The following is a 23,818-nucleotide window of genomic DNA, read 5'->3' as shown; positions in this document are numbered from 1 at the left end:
AGCGCTTGTTTCAGTTCCAATTTCTGACCACTAGGGGCAACAATAACTGTATGGCAGGGATTCCCAAACTTTTCCAGGGCAAGGCTCCCCAAATGGCATTAACATTTGACCGAAGCCCCCTTTTTGCAAGATGTCTTTAAAACACATTAAAAATACAGACTTCTGAATATATCCCCCTTTTTTTAAATTAATAATTACATCTTACATCTTTACATTACATTACATTAGGAATTGATTGTGTGTGTGTGTGTGTGTGTGTGTGGTTGTCTGAAAAAAAAAAATCATGTAAAAAAATCATGTATTTATTTATTTTTCACACCAAATTGTTGAGGCCCCCTGGGCGCCCACTGGCGGTCCCCAAGGGGGCCGCGGCCCCCACTTTGAAAACACTGCTCTATGGAAGCTAAGCACTCTATGGAAGCAATTGCACAATATCTAGAAATACAAGCAAATCGGCATATATCTGTCAAATAGCGACACTTTTTTGAATTGTTGGTCACTCAAAAGAGGCAATTAGTATTTCAACATAACTTAAAATGCATGGAGTTGTGAATAAGGAGTATGAAAATTATATTTATCGAATGGCTGATATAAATGGTGGGTCTCTGCCAGACCTGCCCCTATGGATGATGTCCAGTGGTGTCAGTGTACTGGTCAGTAAATTTAAATTTGGATATTGTCTTGCAAAATGGATTTTCAACCTTTTATCAATTGGGTTAGGTATATTTAGGGCTTCTGGGATGATTTTTTAAACCAAACACAGGGGTGACAGTTTGAGGGTACATAACATGCAAAGATTATTGTAAACACACCACTAGGGTGACAAAAGAGAAAAAAGACCAAAGGACACCCATGGTTAGCACATGAAGTCTAAAATTGGTTTCCCAGCACCAAAACCCATAACGGTTTTTGGTGGTTGGGAGCGGTGATTTCACACATACAGTCAAGAGGAATTAGAATACAACCTTACATGTTATTTTATGATTATATATATATATATATATATATATATATATATATATATATATATATATATATATATATATATACATACATACTTTTTGTAAAAGTATGGCATGGTGTTTGGACCCAAGCAGCCATCACCAAGCTTTCTTATCAGTATGCCAGCAGCACTGGGCATCTGTTGTTTATATTTTCTTAACCTTTGTTTTCATGGCGCAGGTTGTCTGGAGATTTTGTTTACCTCTTTGATAAGATCACTAATCTGAGATAGCAAAAGTGGAGTTGTTCCAGCCCCATACTGTCTCCATCGGTGTTTGCTTCAGTACAGTGAGCAGAACCTGTTAGAATGTATTGTAGTTAAAAGCATGCAACAAGTATAGCTTAGAGTAATGGTGATCTCTGTTATGATGACATTGATTCCCCTTTAATTCTTTAATGTAATGTTATATATAGCAGATGCTTTTAAATGATTTCTTGTTTTTACTTAAAATGACTAGTTAGGCAGAATACATTGGTTTGCATTTATACTCAAAATTCCCCTCGCTTTTTCTCCTCATTTAAGGAAGGATGAAGAAGCTGAACTAAATGGAAATAAAGAAAAATGGGTTTTATGGGAGGTGGAACCTGAGTGGGAGTGTTTTGCCAGTACCATGTGCTCAGATCTCTTAGCAAAAAGTCCCAAAGGGACTCCTCACCCTTTCAAAAAAAAGTAGTCAAAGAGGTCACTAGACAAAGGCGTTTCTCCTGGTCTTTTACAATAAACCTTTTCAGATTTGACAGGTCAATAAACAAAGCAATATTGCACAGAGCAAAGTGTAATCAAAACTGCTTGTACATTACATATGCATAATGCATTTAGTCTATAATAGCAACGCCAATAACAGTCACAGCTCTATATAATTTCTTGAAGCAGAGATGCTGTATAGGGGGAAAGCACTCTCCCCTTTCTTTGCCAGTGGCTGGTAACAGGTGTCCCTTCTATTGTCCTCTTTGTTTAGAAATGAGACACTGGCTGATCTCCAATGAATAGCTAAACAAAGCTATGAATGGAGTCATGAATATTTGAGATATTTGAGGTGGTTCTTGGCGTAGAGTCTCTGAAACATGCCTATTTTCATATATGCTTTATGCATTCATCACTGCATTAACTCACCTGTTTATGAAGGATTGATTAAATTGGGGGGGGGGCGGGGGGGGGGGGCGGGGTGGATTAAGTATAATCATTAACTGGGTTATAAATCACTGTCAAAAAAATCTAAGTTCAGTGTTAATAAATCAATGTTGTGAATCAATACTGGAATTTTTTTTGGTGTTTTCAATCATTTGTTTCCTTCATTCTCTACATTTTTAATTGTGCTTTCTGGAAGTTTATTTTTTTCCATTTGGAATGAAACACTCCTTCTTAACCCAAAAATGCATAAATTGTGAATCTGTAAAATTCCATGTATTGCTCAAAAATCTTGTTTTTGAGCCTCAACAATGTCATTTCTTGGTCAACCACTTCTTGGTTCTGAAAAAATAACATTTTTGTTCCACTACCCCAGGTCTTTGTAAAAGGGTGTCAAAATGACCCCTATGCATTTTTGACATGGAGTTTTATTTTTGATAAGTTTTTTTACTAAGAGCTAATAATTTACTTTTATACATTTTCTAATCTTCAACTGTCCAATTACCATGAGCCTGTACCCAGGGTAGCCTCAGATTCCTGTTCTTGGCTGGCAGGAGTGGAACCTGATGTGGTCTTTTGCTGTTGTAACCAATGTGCCTGAAGGTTTGGTGTGCTGTGTGTTCGGAGATGTTTTTCTAATCACCCTGGTTATAAAGATTGGTTATTTGATTTACTATAGACTTTCTGTCAGTTTGAAGCAGCCTGACCATTTTCCTCTGACCTATTTCATCAATAAGGCGTTTCTGGGTGTATTTGTTTTTTGCACCATTCTGTGTCAACAGTTTCTGAAATATTCAAACCAACCTGTTTGCCACCAACAACCTTGCCATGGTCAAAGCCACTGAGATCACATTCTGATGTTTGATGTGAACATTACCTGAAGCTCTTGATCTGTATCTGCATCATTTTATACATTGTGCTGCTGCCACATAATTTGCTGATCAGATAATTGCATGAATGAGCAGGGGTGCTGGCGTTCCTATTAAAATGGCCAGTGAATGTATATGTATATGGGAAGTGAACACATTAAAATGACTGAATCATTAAAACATTTGTACATCATCAAATTAAATCACTACAGTAAGTTGAAGATAATGATAAAAACAGGATACCTTTTCTTTGAAGAAAACCATTTGGCATGATTCCAGTATGCGTCATTTTGACCACATTTATGTATTTGTGTATGTTTTTTGGGGTCATGTTTTCTAGGGATAAGAGTTCTAAAAGGTAAAATATAAACAGGACTAGCTAATTATAAACCTAAACAGAGGACAATTATAATCAACAACTGCAGTAAGGAATTTAACGACACAAAGTGTCACTTTCCAGTACCCAAAGCTCAGCCGTCATTAGCAACCACGTGCTCCTCTGGGAGCACTGACTCACTTTCTAGGAAATTCCCTGTCCTAGAATTATTTACTTCCATTTGGTAAATCGCAAGTGATGACCAGCATGTGTCTTAACATACGTTTTGCACGGCTGAATGAAATGGAACTTTTAAATACTACATCATCTGTATGTTCAATAATTAACTCATTGCATACCCTTGTTGTAAAGTATGTTAACAAATGATCAGTAATATCACAGCATTGCAGTGCTGCACATCGCTCTGTAATTGTAAAACCTCCTTTGGAAACTTTCAACAAAATGCTGTAATTTCACAGTAAAACTACAATAATCCTGTCAAAACCGATTACATTTTACAATGGAGTGAGATGCCCATGTTGCCTTCACCATTATTGTATCTGACCTTTTATACATCAACTCAGCTGACCACTGCCCTGTTCACCCAGGAGGTTAAAGGACAGCAGATGGGGAAGTCTAGACATTTAGTAGGCAGGTCAATGTGTACTAAAGTGGGCACTCGTGGCAATTGCACTCCAAAGAAGAGATCATTATGGTTCAGAAAGTACATCAGTTTGGATTGAATCATATGAAATGGCAGTGTTTGGGTCAGCAGACACAGCACTGCCCATTGTGAAGGAGGTGTGTGGAAGGCGTGTAGAGCAGACACATAGAGATCTGTTGAGGAAAACGTCTGCCTCACAGCTGAATCCTGAAGACAATGCGGCCATTTGTCCAATTACTTACACATGGCTCACTTCACAGTGTTTATCACACCCCAAAACTTAATTAATATCTCACAAATCTTAACACACTCTATACCTGTGCTTCATGGACTCATGAACCTTAATACTGTACTCCATGAATGTTACTGAAAAAACTTGTTTTTAAAAAAAAAAAAAAAAAAAAATACAGACATTTTAATATAAGCAGGGCTGCTTATTGCACACCTTTTGCATTTCTTGCTAAGAAGAATGAGACAAGCATACATAAGCTCACTGATTTTACTCCTTTCTGCATGACATTTCTGTTTTAAGTGCCATTGTGTGGCTTTGACTCCATCTTTCAAGAATGTTTCCATCAGTAGAGTCATGGCCATAACTAGCTATGAGGACACAGAGGTCTGGACCCCAGTACTTTTGGAAGGTTTTGTTTTTAAGACCTCTCATGTAGCATCTCCAACTGTCAAATTCAATATGGAAATGTTGATGTCCTGATAATGTTGTGGCAGAATCCAGCATACTATGTGGAAAAACTTGCATTCCAAGACCCGGCCAGCAATGACGATTAGTTCCCAAATGTAGTCAGAGCAGCCGAGGGGGACAATGACAAACTGAGGGCTTTTGTCAGTAGACTTAATCGTCCACTATTTTTAGCAAGGCATCAAAACCACCATTTAAACAAACCTTCAGCCAAAAAGGTAATAGGACTAATGGATAAAAATATGACTTATACAGTCCACAAATATACAATTACTAACCACCCAATTTTGCCCACATTTTAGTTATTGCAATAGAAACACATTCAAGGAGCACAGATGCTGACAGCACAAATACTGCACCACTTCCCCTGCTGTGCTCTCATTGTTACATTTACATTTACATTTATTCATTTAGCAGATGCTTTTATCCAAAGCGACTTACAAATGAGAAAATACAAGCAAAGCGATATATCAAGCAGAGAACAATACAAGTAGTGTTACCATACAATATCCATTAATTGAGTTCCAAAAGAAGCAAAGAGTAGAGGTGTAAGTGCCAGTGTAAATTATTATTATTTTTTTTTTAAATTTAATTTAATTTAATTTTTTTTTTATGGGTTGGATAGGTGTTCACGGAAGAGATGGGTCTTTAGATGTTTTTTGAAGATTGTGAGAGATTCTGCGGTCCGGATTGAGGTTGGAAGTTCATTCCACCACTGAGGAACAGTTAGCATGAATGTTCTTGAAAGGGACCTTGAGCCACGCTGAGTAGGCACTATTAAGCACCGGTCGTTGACTGATCGCAGATTGCGTGAGAGAACGTAAGCCTTCAGGAGAGAGTTGAGGTAGGAGGGTGCTGTTCCAGACAAGTTCTTGTAGGCGAGCATCAAGGCCTTGAATTTGATGCGGGTGGCTACAGGAAGCCAGTGGAATTAGTAGAATAAAAGTGAAGAAAATGCAGTAACATTTTAAAAATTGACTCGTTATTTCTTGTACAGTGTATACATTTTTATACACCCTACATTAATTAATTCCAAATATTATGCCAAAATGAACCAACAGACATAGCCCAAAAGTTATTTAAAAACTATGCAAAAAGGCAAGACTGCATAGTCCAATTTTTTAAATATATATATATGTATTATCCATAGGGGCGCATGGTGGCTTAGTGGTTAGCACGTTCGCCTCACGCCTCCGGGGTTCGAGTCCTGCTGGGGCCATGTGTGTGCGGAGTTAGCATGTTCTTCCCATGCTGCGGGGGGTTTCCCCTGGGTAAAGTGTCCATAGTGTATGAATGGGTGTGTGAGTGTGCATGTGATTGTGCCCCTGCGATGGACTGGCACCCTGTCCAGGGTGTACCCCACCTTGTGCCCGATGCTGCCTGCTCCAGGTTCCCCGTGACCCTGAAAAGGAGTAAGTGGTAGAAAATGTATGGATGGTATTTCTTCTATATTAAAACGTAACTGTTTAAAAAAAAAAAACTTCAGTGAACTCAAGACAAAGACAAATAGTCTTTAGATCCTCCTTAATAGTCTCTTCTTACAGGCAAACTATAAAAAAAAAAAAAACAGTAGCCTAAGGCCAGCTGGGCCTTGTCTAGTCCTGCAACAAAAAGGTTAGAATTTTACATTTTAGACCTCCTTTCTTTCTTTCTTTCTCTCTCTTTTTTTTTTTTTTAAAAGCATTTCATTAGCAATGCATCAAATCAAGGTACACCATAGTTCTGGTGCAACAAAAGCCAGTCTAGCTTTAAGCTAGAATACATTACTTTATTTATTTATTTATTTAAACTTTAAACATAGAATGATTCAATGAGTAGAGAAATAACATGGCACTCTGACTGGAGGAGCTGTCAGCTCATATTTGGCATGAATTTTTCCCTCATACATCATGGAATGACACAACTAACTTAAATACATGCTATTTCTATTGACTTTACTCCTCGCAACCAACAGATTAATCCACAGAAACAATTTCACAAGTTATTTGCAATGACATTCCAAATTATATATGACTTCCTCAAATGTGTCTGGTGGTAAATTAATCTTTTCGTTTGTTTAGTAATGACAACACTGAGCACTAGTCACTAAATACCGACTTGCCAATTGCTACTTTCCAGCTGAATATTCAGGTCCTGTTCATCCTCATATTATGTTACACTAAGGCTCATGTTCCATGCATTTTCTGCTGTTATGACAGTTTGAACATGACTTTGTGACATTTTTTCTCAATGACAATATTCTTGTCAGTAACTACAGTGTAATTCCTGTTAATGTGCCCAGGTTTTAATTTAGTCATTTTCAAGCCTCTCTTCTCAAACTTTCAAACCTCCATAAGGCAACAAATCTCTGCAACTGACATCTAAGATACTAATGTATATGCTAAATTTCACCACTACTTATTTTTAGTATTTTAAAAAAAAAAAAAACTCTTTATTTTGTGTTTTTATAACCTTTGCTTTTTTTTCTGTTGTTGTTTTTGTCGTTGCTGTTGTTGTTGTTGTTGTTGTGTCATTGAGTAGCTGTAGACTTGCTTTCACTTATTCAATCGTTCATTCATTCATTCATCTTCTGTAAGCACAATTTTCTTTGTCAGGAATGCAGTGGATCAGGAACCTTCCCTGGGTATACTGTGAACAAAGCAGGAATACCCTTTGATTTGGATCCAGTGCATTGCAGGGCAAATGTTGGTATTATTATTATTATTATTATTATTATTATTATTATTATTATTATTATTTTATTTATTTTAATTATTATTTGTGTTATTTTATTATGTGTAGGTAAACCACAAAACAACTTTTAACTTAGGTTTCTTTCACTAAAAATGATTATCAAATGAACATATATTTGAATCCAGAATTTTTTTTAAAGTTGTGGAATATAAAGTTTTGACCATACAAATGTTGATATACTTTAGAACAATAAAATAAAATCTTAATTTCATTATTCATGAGCAGCCAAGAACAAAGAAACAAGGCTGTCTGGTGTTCAGTTTTGCAACTAACGAGAAATTGAAGCACTGTCTTGGAAAATGATTTAAATAATTGCCATTGCAAACTTTGCACATCTTTATCACAAACGTCTTCCTCAGCTCAACCTCAAGGTAGTAGTGCCATCTAGTGCAATTCTATGTGTAGTTCTCACAGCAGCAAAACTAAAAGTAACAGGCTACTACAATGTCAGATGTAGGATTGTGTTGAAGATCTGGCACAATTAGTGGACTGGCAGTAATCTTTAGCTAACAGGTCCAGGTAAAAGACTGTCCACAGATGTGGTGGAGTTATTCTGTGTTTGCACTGAAAAGACCAGGGTTGTAATGATTGGAGAGGGAGTCAATGGGTGAGTGATAACATTTGAGTGAGTGAGTGAGTGAGTGATAATGATTAAATAAGTGAGTAAGTGATAATGATTAAATGAGTGAGTGAGTGATGATTAAATGAGTGGGTGAGTGATGATGAAATGAGTGAGTGAGTGATGATTAAATGATTGAGTGAGTGAGTGATGAGATGAGTGAGTGAGTGATGATGAAATGAGTGAGTGATGATTAAATGATTGAGTAAGTGATGAAATGAGTGAGTGATGATGAAATGAGTGAGTGCGTGAGTGAGTGATAACGAGTGAGTGAGTGATGAAATGAGTGAGTGATAATTAAATCAGTGAGTGAATGAGTGAATGATAATGATTAAATGAGTGAGTGAGTGAGTGTGTGATTATGCAAATGATGATGATTGAGTGAGCAAGTTGTGATTGTGTGGTGAATAAGTGATTAAGTGAGTGAGCACTAGGCAAGTTAGAGACTACATGTTAAAATTCAGAGTAGACAGAAAATTGCATGAGTGCGTGAGTGTGTGATTAAGTGAGTGTGTGACTATGCAAATGATAGTGATTAAGTGTGTGTGATTGAGTGAGTAAGTAAATGATAGTGATTGTGTGAGTGAATGTGTGAGTGAATGAGTGACTGAGTGAGTGAGTAAGTAAACAAGAGTGATAGAGTGAGTGTGTGATTGAGTGAGTATGTAAATGATAGTGATTGAGTGTGTGATTGAGTGAGTATGCAAATGATGGTGATTAAGTGAGTGAGTGAGTATGTAAATGATAGTGATTGAGTGTGTGAGTGAGTGAGTATGTAAATGATAGTGATTGAGTGTGTGAATGAGTGAGTGAGTGAGCGAGTGAGTATGTAAATGATGGTGATTAAGTGAATGAGTATGTAAATGATTGTGATTGAGTGAGTGAGTGAGTATGTAAATGATAGTGATTGAGTGTGTGAGTGAGTGAGTATGTAAATGATAGTGATTGAGTGTGTGAGCGAGTATGTAAATGATGGTGATTAAGTGAGTGAGTATGTAAATGATAGTGATTGAGTGAGTGAGTGAGTATGTAAATGATAGTGATTGAGTGTGTGAGTGAGTGAGCGAGTGAGTATGTAAATGATGGTGATTAAGTGAGTGAGTATGTAAATGATAGTGACTGAGTGAGTGAGTATGTAAATGATAGTGATTGAGTGTGTGTGAGTGAGTGAGTGAGTATGTACATGATGGTGATTAAGTGAGTGAGTATGTAAATGATAGTGATTGAGTGAGTGAGTGAGTGAGTATGTAAATTATAGGGATTGAGTGTGTGAGTGAGTGAGCGAGTGAGTATGTAAATGATGGTGATTAAGTGAGTGAGTGAGTATATAAATGATAGTGATTGAGTGTGTGAGTGAGTGAGTGAGTATGTAAATGATAGTGATTGAGTGTGTCAGTGAGTGAGTATGTAAATGATAGTGATTGAGTAAGAGAGTGTGTAAATGAATGATTAAGTGAGTATGTATGTATGTATGTATGTATGTAAATGAGAGGGCGTAAATGAGGGTGTGATTGAGTGAGTGTGTAAATGATAGAGATTGAGTTTTTGTATAAATGATAGTGATTAAGCGAGTGTTTATGTAAATAAGAGTGATTGAAAGATTATGTAAAAGAGAGTGAGTATGTAAATGAGAGTGATTGATTATGTAAATAATAGTGAGTGAGCGCTGGGCAGGTCAGGGATTACATAGGTTACAATTCGGAGTAGACATTTACTACACACACAGACAAATTCCCAAACTCTCTCACAGTTTAAGGGAATGTTATTTTCATCCTCTGTGCTCCTACAATTAAAGCAGTCGATATTAGAAGTGAGATATTCTCTCTCCACCCCCTCTTTTGTTACTCGGTGTGAAAACAGAGGCACTACCTCAGAGCGGTTCTAGTTGTTAGCTAGCAGGCTAGTTGCTCGCCCGCTTCCCCTGCGGCCTGTTGGAGATGAGTGGAAGATGTCCGTGTCGGGGCTCAAGGCCGAATTAAAGTTTTTGGTATCAATTTTTGACCCGAATCACGAGCGTTTCAGAATTATCAACTGGAAACCCGACGAGCTTAGCTGTCAGTTTAATGTGACTGGTGAAAAGCTACTGATCATCCACTGCAATATTACGGTAAGGGCAGATGCGGGAAGACGCAACTAGCTAGTTAGCCTAATCGTTCCTCAAAAACACCTAAACTGCAGTTAGCTTGTTGGCTAAAATAAGCGGCGAAAGCGTCGGATATATATATATATATATATATATATATATATATATATATATATATATATATAATCACACACATATATATATATTTCTTTACGAGTACAGTGTTGTCACTAACGAGCTCTATTAAACGTTTTATCGTGTGCGCTGCTATTAATTTCAGCCCATTATTTTCACTCTATCATACCCAGTGAGCTAATTCGGTTAGTTTTGGGTTAAACAAGTTCTAACAAGTAATTAAAGTTGGCCTGATGCCTGTTTGGTCGCCACCGCTAGCTAACCAGTTTAGAAAAAAAATCTACAGTAAGGTTGCTGGTTATCTCTCTAAAGTTTGGAAGTAACTTATTTCATTTTAAATGCGTCGCAACCCATGTGTTTATCCAGCTAATGCACTGCTACAAGTTAGCTACTGAATGTCGTTTGCCTGTGGTGAAATATTAGCAATAGCACTCTGCGTATAAAGTTAAGACGTAGTTAGCTGACTTGTGATTTCCCCGTAAATGATGTCAACCGAGGGTTAATGATCTACCAGGCCCTCTGTCAGCTAGCTGAGGGTTTCGGGGCATGTTGCTGTTAATCCATGCTGTGACCGTTTAACCAGCTAACTAGCAGAGTGGTGACTACTTGCCTAGGTAGTTAATCTTTCTCTTTAAAAAAATGAATGGAGCAGAAGGTAACTACAGACGACCAGCTGGATAAATATCTAGCTAGAATATTGTTCGTAACTGCGCAATGTGTCTAATCCGCCCACGATGTTGTTTTTCAGATATTAAAACCTAAAATCACTAATATAAAGAGTAAACAATCTCGTTTGTGGCCTGTCAGGTAATGCTAGCTAGCCAGTTCAGGTTCTTCAGTAAGGTTGTCATCTCAGTGTCACCTCAGTGATGTAGTAGTGAGTGAGAGACAGGTGCAAGTCGGGGTCTCCTGCTTGTGTATTGATGAGGAGCTCGTGCCATCCACATGAAATGCCCACTAGCTTAGCAACAAGCTACTGCACAGTCAGACTTTCTCATCTGTTGTGTTGGTTACATGTGTATGTTGTCTAAAAGGTTACGCTAGCATGTAGGAAAACCATAACTGAAGCACTTTATCAGGAACACTGTACTAATACTAGGTAGGGCCTCGTTTTGCTCTCAGACCAGATTCAGGTCTTCATGGCATGGATTGTACAAGATGTTTGAAATATTTCTTTGAGATTCTGGTCCATGTTGATATGATTGCATCATGCAATTCATGCAGATTTTTCAGGTGCACTTTTCATGCTGCAAATCTCCCATTCTAGGACATCCCAAAGGTGTTGTATTGGACTCTGGTGACTGCGAAGGCCACTGAAGAACACTGAAGTCATTGGCATGTTCATGAAACCAGTTTGAGATGACTTTTGCTTTGTGACATGGTGCATTATCATGCTGGAGGTAGCCGTTAGAAAATGGGTAAACTGTGGCCATGAAAGGACGCACATGGTCAGCAACAATAGTCAATAGACTGTGGTATTCAAGCGATGATTGATGGGTATTAACAGGCCTAAAGTTTTCCAAGAAAACGTTCCCCACACCATTATACCACCTCCACCAGCCTGGACTGTTGACACAAGGCAGGCTGTGTCGATGTATTCATGCAGTTGGTGCCTAATTCTGACCCTACCATCTGTGTGAATCAGCAGAAATCGAGATTCATCAGTCCAGGCTACGTTTTTCAGTCTTGAACTGTATAGTTTTGGTTATCCTGTGACCACTGCAGCCTCAGCTTTCTGTTCTTGGCTGACAGAAGTGGAACCAATGTGGTCTGCTGTTGTAGCCCATCCATGTCATAGTTTGATATGTTGTGTATTCTGAGATGCTTTTTTGCTCACCACAGTTGTACGGAGTGTTTATCTGAGTTACTGTAGCCTTTCTGTCAGCTCGGACTAGTCTAGCCATTCTCAGTTGACCTCTCAACAAGACGTTTCGGTCTGCAGTACTGCTGCTCACTGGATGTTTTTTCTTTATTGTATTATTCTGAGTAAACTCTGGAAACTGCTGTGAGTAAAAATCACAGATTAGCAGTTATAGAAATATTCAAGCCAATCATGCCATGGTCAAAATCAGAGATCACACTTTTTCCCATATCTGATGGTTGACATCAGTTTATTGTGGTCAATATAGATTGCAAAATTATTTTAAAAAAACACAAATTAGGCCAAGGGTAACTCTTAGCATAATAGATATTACCACCAACATGCTTCACTGAGAGGATTGTGTTCTTGAGTCAAATGAAGTGCTTTGTGGCCAGAAAAGCCAGAAAGTTCAGTTTTGGTCTGATCAGAGCAGAGAACCTTTTTCTACCAGTTTGCTGAGTCTTCAACATGCCTTTTGGGAAACACACATGGCTTTATTTTCTTTTCCTTAAAGCCCAGAGTCTTTGGCCTCTATTTATTTAGTGTAATCACAATAGAGTTTTGGTTTTATTTACAACCTAAAGTCATAGTGCTGGTATATTGTAATGTCCTGTTCTGCATTTAGGAGGCTTACCCTTCAACTCCCCCTTTATGGTTTGTGGAATCAGACGATCCAAGTTTGACTGAGGTGTTTGAGCATCTGGAGGATGTCCGGAAAGGCAGTACCTTGGTAAGAAAGTAGTCTGAAAAGATCTTGTTTCTCATTTCACCATGCGTTCTTTTGGTGTGTCATCATCCTGATCTAATCACTGCTAATCAGTAATTTACAGTAGTGATGGGAAGTTCGGATCATTTTACCGACTCAGATCTTTTGAATCTCGTTCAGCAAAATGAACAAAACTTTTTCAAGTCATTTCGTTAATTTCAGCAGAATATAATTAAAATCTCTCTCTGTCTGTGTGTGTGTGTGTCCGGAAACGAATCACCCTCTGAGACAACTCGTTGTTCCCGAGTCATAGTAAAGATTTATTCAGGATAAACGAATTATTCATGAATGAGTCATCATTAGTTTACAGTAGTGTACTTAATCGCTTGGAGAAATTGATTTTGTAGAATTATTATTTTTCTCTCGCGCGCTCTCTCTCAGCTCCTCCAGCAGTTGAAAAGACTGATCTGTGATCTTTGTCGACTGTATAACCTGCCCCAGCACCCTGATGTGGAGATGCTGGACCAGCCTCTTCCTGCTGGACCCATCAGTCATGAGAGAAAGGTTAATGAAATTAGTCCTTTTCTGTATGCTAGAAAAGAAACATCTCGCTTCTGAATTTAAATGTCACTTTTCTGTTATTCATCAATAGCATGTAACAACAGATGAAGTAACATCTGATGAAGAGGAGGAGGAGGAAATGACTGAGGTTATTTTGTTATAAATGTTTTAAATACAAACTGGTTTTCTTTTTATGCCTCTACATTCTACAAGTGCCTTACATGATTTGTAACGCACTGCCTGATGTATGTATTAGCAGGACATCGAAGATCTTGACCACTATGAGATGAAAGAGGAGGAACCTGTAGATGCCAAGAAGTCAGAAGACGATGGGATAGAAAAGGAGAACCTTGCTATTCTAGAAAAAATCCGCAAGAACCAAAGGCAGGACCACTTGAATGTAAGTGTCAGTTGAACACTTAAACACAGAAGCTGACTGAATAATTTTAATATGTTCACTCACCCATTCAGCATGACTCATTGCCCACATTTTTTTATATATATATAAACCCTTTTGTATTCTGATTTATTTTTCTTTAATTAATGAAACATTCCTTTGTTTGAAGCAGGGCTGCACCATTATTAGAATAGACTAATATTACTGAAGTTACTGCATTTAAGATCCCCTTATGTATTTCAGTACAACCTCACAGAAATGTCTGTGATTTGTTATAGTGCTGGACCACCTCACTGAGCAGGAACATCTAAAATTGGTCAGCATTCACACTGAACATTTCTGTAGCAATGCTTGAATTTGATGCAGAAGGTGTACTGCTACAAGAAGTACATTACTGGTCACCATTTTGTTCTAAAATCTCAAATTTTACATGTAAAAATTAACTAATTTTCTTGGAAAACCCATGTTTCACTTTCTTTAGGGTGCAGTGTCTGGCTCTGTTCAAGCCTCAGACCGTCTTATGAAGGAACTCAGGGAGATCTATAGGTCACTGAGTTACAAGACAGGTTGGTGTGCATATAGTTTTTATGTGTTTTATATAAATAACTCTAAGATTATTTGCTGGATTTGTCTGCCTTTAAATATTGGCCTGCTTCTATTTGATTTAGTATAAAATGTCATGTATGGGATTCTTTGCAGGAATCTATTCAGTGGAGCTAGTCAATGACAGTCTTTATGAATGGCATGTCAAATTGAGAATGTGAGTACAGTCATTTTGTCATTTAATATTTCACTGGCTAATTTCTGCTTTGAACATGTAAATGCTAATGTGTTGACTTTTTTGTTTTATTTTCTTGTTTTCAACCAATTTCTTGTATTCAAATCGAACTATTTTGTAGGGTAGATCCAGATAGTCCATTACATAGTGACTTGCAGGTCTTGAAAGAAAAAGAAGGGGTCGACTATATTCTGCTCAACTTCTCTTATAAAGTGAGTTTATTTCCTAAATGACTATCATTCAAGTTTTCACTTGTCTAACTTTTGACCATTTTCGTTCTGTTTGTCTCGCAGGATAACTTTCCTTTTGATCCACCCTTTGTACGAGTAGTGTCTCCTGTACTCTCTGGAGGGTCAGTACAAGAACCTTACTCATGCTTTTAGTATGTTTGTATTTCAGCTTTATCCATCTTATTATTCAACTCGAGTGCAATTTACTCAAGTTTTCATGGCTATTCATGCAGCAAAGCCAGCGGGGGGTCTGTGTGTTTTTTTTTTTTTAATTTAGCTACAGTGGTGGAAATCAAAGTTTTTTGGTGATTGTTGCAACCAAAAATGCTTGATTTTGAAGTGGCTTTTTTAAAATAAAATTTGCGATGCAACTTGCAGGGGTTTTTTTTTGTTTTGTTTTTTTTTTGTTTTTTTTTTGTTTTTTTTTTTTTTTTTACTTGAATTTGAGAAATTTCATGAAATTGTTTGGCATGGTCTTTCAAATTGTGTATGTTTCTTCTAGTTATGTTCTTGGAGGAGGGGCCTTGTGTATGGAACTACTAACAAAACAGGTTAGAATTTCTAATGTTTTTATTACACTTTGACAAACTGTGTGTGTGTGTGTGCACACACATTCTAACATGTTTGTGTGTGTATCTCATATGCACTCTCAGGGCTGGAGCAGTGCCTATTCCATAGAGTCTGTCATTATGCAAATCAATGCCACCCTAGTCAAAGGGAAAGCTAGAGTACAGTTCGGAGCCAATAAGGTTTGTTTCAGGCGTCTTGGCTTTTTCTTGAAATCCTCTTTTTATTTGTAAGTATTTATTTGCCCAATGTAACATATAACTTGAATTTTGCTTTTTTCATTACAGAACCAGTATAATCTTGCTAGAGCACAACAGTCATATAAGTCTTTGGTCCAGATCCATGAAAAGAATGGTAGGAATTGTTAACATCATGATAAATTGCTGTTTATTATATATTTTTGTATACAACAGTGGTGTCACTCATTTTAGGTAACGGGCCACATTATGCTTAGACTAAAAAATGCTTCGTGACCAATAACACATCAACAACTCCTTTTAAATGCGTCAGTTTATCTGCCTTTATCAAAAATATACATGCACATTCTTAATGCACAAATGCATTAAACATATAGCACCTACAAAATGCATTTTATGAAGTTTATTGTTCTGTTTTGCCCCCTAATGAAATCCCAGAGCTCTTCCTTTCGTTTTCTTTTTTTATTTTTATTTTTTTAAACCTTTCAATTCAAGTCCACAATAGCATTTTAAGTTGGAACACTGATTTTGAAATGGTTTTGAACCCTTTGTGTTGGTCCATGCCCACAGGCCATATGTTTGACACCTCTAGTATATGGGCCTAGCTTACCTCATCAAAAGTGTTAAATGTTTTCTATCTTTTTTTTGTTCTTTTTTTTTTGTTCCTCTGTAGGTTGGTACACACCTCCTAAAGAAGATGGTTAAGAAGAATGAGACTAATCTTCTTGAACACTGAGAATATGGGATTCATGATCAACTATTTGCATTTTAATTGTTCTAAAATCCCTCTAAATTTCTTCTGTTCAGCCGGTGTGTGAGGTCCCACTGGTCTGTTCCCCTAATTTCACTCTGTCTCCTTCTGTCTGTCCACTTTTCTTGCTGTTACTCGTGTCTGCTCTCATCTCATGTTTTGTCCAATTCGTTACTGGGAACGGAGGGATGTGTGAGAGGCACACAGCTTTGGTACTAATGCGTGTCTTACACAGAGCAACTTTTAGTGACCACCAGATTCTTGTTGTTTTGACTGGAGCAAGGCATGGCTTTCATGGATTAACACCTGAAAGGAATAACGTGTGAATATTCTGGATTTTACTCCCATGCTCTTCTTTTAATGTAAGTTATTGTGGCTATCACATCAGACTTTTGGCAGGGGGTTCTTGAACTTCAGACAGAAATGGGTGCAATAAGAGACAATATGAAGATTTGCCACCTCTCTTATACCTGCTGGCGCTGCTCTCTACTTTTATCTTTTGTGTTCTGTTATACCATGTGCTGATACATTTAATGCTGATATTCTTTTTTTTTTTTCTTTAAAAAAAATCATTTCCTCTAATGGTAAAAGTTCGATGAAGGTAAGGTATGGGATTTATTTCAGTATTCAACTTGTTAACTGTGGATGAATACCACTCTGTGTAGTGTTTCCTGCTCTTAGCCTGTGGTTAATTTGAGCAGTATTTTGCAATCACAAGCCTTTTAACTGGCAAATAAGAAAATGTCATTGTTCTGTATTTGGACAGAAACCTGCTTGTGTACTCGTAAATGGATATGTGGTACAAGTCATTTTTAATGTGCTGTTGATGTGAAGTCTTGGGCTATGCCACAATATCCAGTCAAGACTTTGATTGTAATATTTAATTGGTTGTCTTGAGGATATGGAAAATGGAGAGCACCTAAACCTGTGTTTTATTCAGGGCTTTGAAACATTAATCTTCTACGTATTCACCAATTCATGTTTGTTAGTTATTCATAGTATAAAACAGTCACTGATGAGAAGGAATCATTCTCTTTGGGTTTTTTTTCCCCACATAGTGCTGCTTTAACATGGTAATTTTGCAATTTCTTTGTCATTATCCAGAAAATCTTCAGGAAGTCTGTTTAACTGTTATTACTGTGGTTAATATGCTAAAACTGATGGGTTTAGTATCTTTTTTTTTTTCTTCTTTTTTTTTTAATGCCAAAATGACTTTTTGTATTTTAAGCACTGTCTACCCATTATCTGGTTTAATTGAAAGCATACAGGTCTATATAATTTACAACCAGGCATTACGTGTTCACTTACTCTAATGAAGAATATGTCTCTCTGTTGGTTCTGTTTTGTTTTTAACCAAAGCGCTCATCACTTTTCAGCATGTTTTGTGGTCAAAGTTCAGCATCTGTTGAGAGGAGATAATAGCAAGAATCCTGGCTTCGTTATGGTTATTTGTTATAATTTCCTTCCCAACTTCATCAAGTCTTCTACCAAGATAATTTCTGTCTTAGGAAATGGCCCAGGATGTAACTGTTGGCCTCTTTTTGCACAGAGTATTAAAAATGTGCCTCATAAATAAAGGGTTAGAGTCATCTCCTGACTCTAAGCCAATCACAATTACAGAAAAGCCATATCTAACACTGGCTTGTTGATCTATAAATCTGTGACATAAAAGCAACCTGCCATATATAAATGTAGGTCAACAGAAGTATTGAGTAAGGTGTCTTGAAGCATATGATCGTGTTTGAACTCTAAGAGTAGCACAGCTCAGTCTTTAAATTGATGCTATTCTCCAGATTTTAGTGTTCACAGCAGGATGTTCAAACCATGCTTGCTGTTTGATTTTTAATTAAGTTTAGAATTTAACACATCTACACCTCTAAATCAGGATACACCCGGTTTGATGTAATCTTCTGTTGGTAACATTATGTTCGTTGTGCTGCCATGACTGGATAGTGATAGCTTATTTTTCTGGAAATACTGACCTCAGCTTAACTAATGATGGTGTCCTTTTTGGTGCCATCTCATATTGGAATCATCCTTTTGGCATTCATTCATTCAGGTTGTTCTTTTCCACTGCTAGAGAACTTTGATCATGTACAGTAAATTTTGTAAACTTGCATCAAGTTTATGAATAAAGAATTTTACAAGGGTTGATTGTGTGTAATTGGATTGCAGTGATAGTTTTAGCTGCCCTGTATATATGCTAATGAACTACCCAGTTCTGAGGGTCTCCTGTAATTACTTATTTAAAAAGTCAAATGTATGTTTAACATGTTAGTGTAGGTATCGCTGAGATTTACAATCACCAGTCACTTTAATAGGAACACCTGTAAATTTATGCACTTATCCAATCAGCTAATCAAACAGCAGCAGCACAATCCATAAAATCATGCAGATACAGGTAAAGAGCTTCAGTTAATGTTCACATCCAGCATCAGAATGGGGAAGAAGTGGGATCTTTGTGACTTTAACTGTGGCATGGTAGCTGGTGCCAGATGGACTGGTTTGAGTATTTCAAAAGATGCTGATGATCTGGAATTTTCACAATCGTGTCAAGTGTCCAATCTTATCTGGAAAGGATCAGTGTGGGTTTCATTCCAAGCAGAAGCCACACCTGAGTTTACTGAAAGCCAAGATTAACTGATTAAACAGGTGGAATCAGGTGTGGCTCCTGCTTGGTTGGAATGAAAACCTGCACCCACACCAGCCCTTTGTGGATAAGATTGGACACCCCCTGGTCTAGAGTTTACACAATTGTGAAAAAAACATCCTGCTTAACACAATTCTATGCAGATAAACCACCCCAGCTCTGCACCTTTACCCAAGAGAAATGCTATTTAACTTGACTAAACCAACAATTTTTCATCCTAAAGGCTGTGCAACATGCATCCAATTGTTTTGCTTCAGTTACTGTTCATTAAAATTCATTCAGTGAGCCAGACTGGAGCATTTATCAGACTGCTCCCAGCCCACAAGCTATATGTATGGCACTGCTCAAGCTGTGAACTAGATGACCGCTTTAGTGAAGCGTTATGATAGTGATGATAATCAAGAGAAAATACATTAAGCCCTATCCACCCACAAGATGATAACGTCAATTGCAATTACTAGAATGTTTGGATAATGGTGTATTTTACACAAAGCATGACCATAAGCCATAGTAGGGTTTGGCAGGCTTGTTTTGTCATTAAATAACCTATATATCATTCTGAACTGGATGTTCATGAGCTCAGTTTTCAAGATGTATTACGAGCTATGCTGGGAACAGAATTGACAAATTGAAACCCAAATATAACTTCATTTACATTTTGAATTAGCACCATTTATTTTCCATGCCAACCTGGAATGTCTTTGATGTGGGTTGGATTGTTTGATGAGTAACTTGAGCTCACGGCTTTGTAAGTCTGGCTTAAACAAAACCACAACCAGGTAGGTTGGCGGTGTTATTGGCATAATCATAATATAATCATAGTTTATATGTTTGAACAAATACATTATTTGGATGAATGTTGTGTAGCTAACAAATTCTTAAGAAATACATAACCATTTACATAACAATGACCTTAATAGCTTTATAGCTGTAGAGCATATCAGAAGTGGTTGGAAGTTTCACCCTTTCAAAAAGTAGAACATGATCTTTGAACATGACCTTTTGGACACTATGTTCAGATGCAATGTTTAAAATTGCCAAGGTCTCATTGTTGCTGATAAGCTCTCACGCTGCACGTGCATTCACATGGGCTTTTCACCTACATACATATATTCAAACAGCGTGAGCTATATCCATTTCCTGAAAGATTTTCAGATAATGCAGAACTTCTAAGCAACCAGCAAGCTTTGCTTTTACTTTGGTGAGTATCTGTAACGCTCTTAATTGTTTTTTCTGGAGTAAAAACATTCAATAAAGTAAATTTGTACTGTATTGTAGTAAGAAGTTAAGTTAAGGTGGAAGACAAAGTCCATCTTGTTTTGCTCTAGAACTAGCAGCCAATCTCATTTTGACTAGGTATAAAAAATGTCAACAACAGAGTCTACCTTACTGTACAAAATTACAAGTGGCTGGCTAATTATTGTAGCTATTAATTAAGCTACATTGCAGCAAGCATGTTTTGCATTTTTGGGACTGATTGATTCAGTACCGATGTTTTTATACTATTTTGAGGCTACATATTAACGATTGCTTTTTTGACATTATATGCCCATTTAATCTGCATGTCACAATCTCATACACTATTCTGGATGACGAGAGATGGGGTTTACTTATATACAATATACAGTTCTGTACAAAAGTCTTAGGCATCCTTTTTTAAATACAAATTTGTTGTTTTACCTGCATAACACAGGAGGACGTGTGACAGTCAGAGTCTCCAGGAGAACTGTGGCGGATTCTTCACGACGCTCAGTAAAACTTACCAGCCAATTTCCTGTCTGTAGATGATGCCTTAAAAGTGCAATAAAATCACATACAGTTTCCTACAGCATTATATTCTCAAAACATGCCGAGAATTGTAAGCAAAAGGAGCGTGAATCAGAAGTAATCTTTTTGGAAAAAAAAATAATTTGGATTTGATTCTCATTATTTGCATTTACAAAATTTATTTATTTATTTACATTTGGATCATTAGTATTTTGCTATGATTATTTTAAAAGTTTGACATGAAATTAATTCCATACAATTTCCTTATCAATCTGCACAAAATGTAGGCTACATAAGGTTAATGATGCATTTTCTAAAGCAAAGAGTTATCAAACAAAATATTGACTTTGCTCATATTTTTTTTTTACATGTGCAAAGACTTGCAAAACTTTATATTTTACTTTTAAATTGCAAAGTATACAAATAAAGCATATTGATCTTTTGTTCTATCTTTAGGTTGTCAAAGAAGATGTATCACTCAGCCCTGCTCACAATTTTGTCGCTGTTATCTGTTCTAAGTGGGGTCTATTCTGGTCAGATTTTGGTATTTCCAGTTGATGGAAGCCACTGGATTAATATGAAAGTTCTCATTGTAGATTTACATTCAAAAGGCCACAACATCACAGTGATTCGAGGTTCAAACAGTATGTATATTAAAGAGGAGTCACCCTACTACAGTTCAATCACTGTTGATATTGGGGCATATGATGATGAATTTTTTACCACTTTTTTGTCCCTTTTGCTACAAATGAGAAAACACAAAACATCCTCTTGGGACGAAATCATGTTTGGAGTGGAGGTCATGAAAAAGTTCTCTGAGATTCATGAGAAAATTTGCAACATGACTGCCATGATGTTTGAAAATGAAACTTTGATGAAATCTTTGCAGCAGGCTAAATTTGACATGGTTTTAGCTGACCCTGCCATGGGAGGTGGTATGCTACTAGCACACAAACTTGGCCTCCCTCTTGTGTTAAATGTTCGTTGGACTATTCATGGAGAGGGCCATTTTGCCATTGCTCCCTCCCCCCTGTCTTATGTACCTGTTCCTGGAGCAGAGCTAACAGACAAAATGACTTTTATTCAAAGAGTCAAAAATGTGTTGATTTACTTCATCACTCACTATCAACAGTCTAAATATTTTGGCCAACCTTACAAGGCCTTTTGTCAGAAATACTTTGGACCCGATGTGGATTACTTTTCCATTTTTCAGAATGCAGATATCTGGCTCATGAGAAATGACTTCACTTTTGAATTTCCACGACCCACAATGCCAAATGTAGTCTATATGGGTGGTTTCCAATGCAAGCCCTCCAATCCACTTCCTGATGATCTAGAAAAGTTTGTGCAGAGTTCAGGGAAACATGGGGTCATCATAATGTCTTTGGGATCTCTTTTTGGAGAACTTCTAGATGACATTACAGATGAGATAGCAGCTGCCTTTGCCCAACTGCCTCAGAAAGTCATTTGGAGACATACTGGACCTCGACCTTCTACCCTTGGCAACAACACGTTACTAGTGGACTGGATGCCACAGAATGACCTACTTGGACACACAAAGACTAAGCTCTTTGTAGCCCATGGAGGAACCAATGGTATTCAGGAAGCTATTTATCATGGTGTTCCCATTTTAGGTCTACCTCTAGCATTCGATCAACCTGATAACCTGTCAAGGATGAAAGAAAAGGGAACAGCTAAAGTCCTGGATATTTCTGAGTTGGACAGATCAGTATTTTTAGAGGCATTAAAGGAAGTGCTGGATAATCCATCTTACAGAGAGAACATGCAGAAGTTGTCTCGATTGCATCATGACCAGCCCATAAAGCCTCTTGATCATGCAGTCTTCTGGATTGAATTTGTTATAAGAAATGGAGGTGCTCCTCACTTGTGCACACAGTCTTTCAGGATGTCCTGGATTACCTATCACTCTGTGGATGTTATGCTCACATTGCTGGTGGCTGTGTTGATTAGTGGCTGGCTAACATTTTTGGTACTGCGATATCTTTGTTTTAGTGTAATCTTTAAAAAGAAAATCAAGTGTGAATGATATATTTGCTTATCATTTGTAGATAGCAGGAGAAAGATGTAATTATGTGCCTATGTATAGGTTAAAATTAGTATAGAAGAATTACAACCCCAATTCCAAAAAAGTTGGGACGCTGTGTAAAATATAAATAAAAACAGAATACAATGATTTGCAAATCTCATAAACCCATATGTTGTTCACAATAGAACATATAAAACATACCAAATGTTTAAACTTAGGAAATATATAATTTTAAGAAAAAAATAAGTCAATTTTGAATTTGATGGCCGCAACACATCTCAAAAAAGTTGGGACAGGGCAACAAAAAGCTGGGGGGAAAAAAGTGTTACTAAAAAGAAACTAAAAAGTGTTTTCTATGTTCTATTGTGAATAATGTGTGTTTGTGAGATTTGCAAAACATTGTATTCTGTTTTTATTTACATTTTACACAGCATCCCAATTTTTTTTTGGAATTGGAGTTGTAGAACCATCTACTAAGTTTTCAATTATTTACAGATCTACAATAAACATCTACAGTAAACCGATAATCTATGCAGGTTGACAATGTCTGTGCCCTCTCTAGTGGGAAAGAACAAAATGTGTTAAATACATTTTCCCAACATTTGTGTTTTCCACAGTTTTCCTCAAAAAACTTTTCTATTTAATATGTGAAATATAAAGAGTGCACTAATACTACTGCACATGTATGTATTGATCAGCTGATTGTCCTGAACTTATCCATGTATTTTAACTCATATTTTGTCTTTTTTGCCCTCATGAAGTCCTTTGTGGTGCAGGGATTCTCTAACCCAATCCCAAGCAATAAATATTATAGCAACAGGTGTTATTGTACAGTCATTTATTGTACTGTTTAGTTTAGTTTAGTTTACTAATTTATAAAGCACATTTAAAACAACAGATGTTGAAACCAAAGTGCTGTACAAGAAATATAAATCAGAATTAAAACAAATTAAAAGAGTAAACACAAACCAAAAAAGGACCAATGAATAACTATATATACTACACCTATAGTGCATGTTGATACAATAGCAAGTTTTTGTGTTCCCATTATCTTAATCT

General features: G+C 37.0%; 2 protein-coding genes across 6 annotated transcripts; both read left to right on the top strand.

The window, feature by feature from the left end:
- The first annotated feature begins 9,277 nt into the window (after positions 1–9,277).
- Positions 9,278–18,445, top strand: ube2q2 (ubiquitin-conjugating enzyme E2Q family member 2). 2 transcript variants are annotated; one of them, XM_053641621.1, is made up of 13 exons: positions 9,278–10,136; positions 12,734–12,838; positions 13,256–13,378; positions 13,467–13,523; positions 13,635–13,775; positions 14,254–14,338; positions 14,472–14,532; positions 14,672–14,762; positions 14,844–14,902; positions 15,283–15,331; positions 15,434–15,529; positions 15,635–15,701; positions 16,218–18,445. In XM_053641621.1, the coding sequence occupies exons 1-13, from the start codon at positions 9,978–9,980 to the stop codon at positions 16,247–16,249; spliced, it is 1,125 nt and encodes a 374-aa protein (XP_053497596.1). In that variant the 5' UTR covers positions 9,278–9,977; the 3' UTR covers positions 16,250–18,445. The 2 variants fall into 2 exon arrangements, with proteins under 2 accessions (XP_053497596.1, XP_053497595.1); XM_053641620.1 differs by having other exon boundaries at positions 13,632–13,775.
- A 1,081-nt stretch (positions 18,446–19,526) lies between these two features.
- On the top strand, positions 19,527–23,580 carry LOC128618154 (UDP-glucuronosyltransferase 2A2-like). 4 transcript variants are annotated; one of them, XM_053641617.1, is made up of 3 exons: positions 19,527–20,146; positions 20,639–20,697; positions 21,169–23,580. In XM_053641617.1, exon 3 carries the CDS (start codon positions 21,182–21,184, stop codon positions 22,757–22,759), a length of 1,578 nt encoding a protein of 525 aa, XP_053497592.1. In that variant the 5' UTR covers positions 19,527–20,146; positions 20,639–20,697; positions 21,169–21,181; the 3' UTR covers positions 22,760–23,580. The 4 variants fall into 4 exon arrangements, with proteins under 4 accessions (XP_053497592.1, XP_053497593.1, XP_053497591.1 ...); XM_053641618.1 differs by having other exon boundaries at positions 20,639–20,721; XM_053641616.1 differs by having other exon boundaries at positions 20,639–20,803.
- Positions 23,581–23,818: the final 238 nt, after the last annotated feature.

Source organism: Ictalurus furcatus, chromosome 14, assembly GCF_023375685.1.
Source record: "Ictalurus furcatus strain D&B chromosome 14, Billie_1.0, whole genome shotgun sequence".
NCBI classification, from domain to species: Eukaryota; Metazoa; Chordata; class Actinopteri; order Siluriformes; family Ictaluridae; genus Ictalurus; species Ictalurus furcatus.
This window is presented reverse-complemented; position numbering and strand designations above follow the sequence as displayed.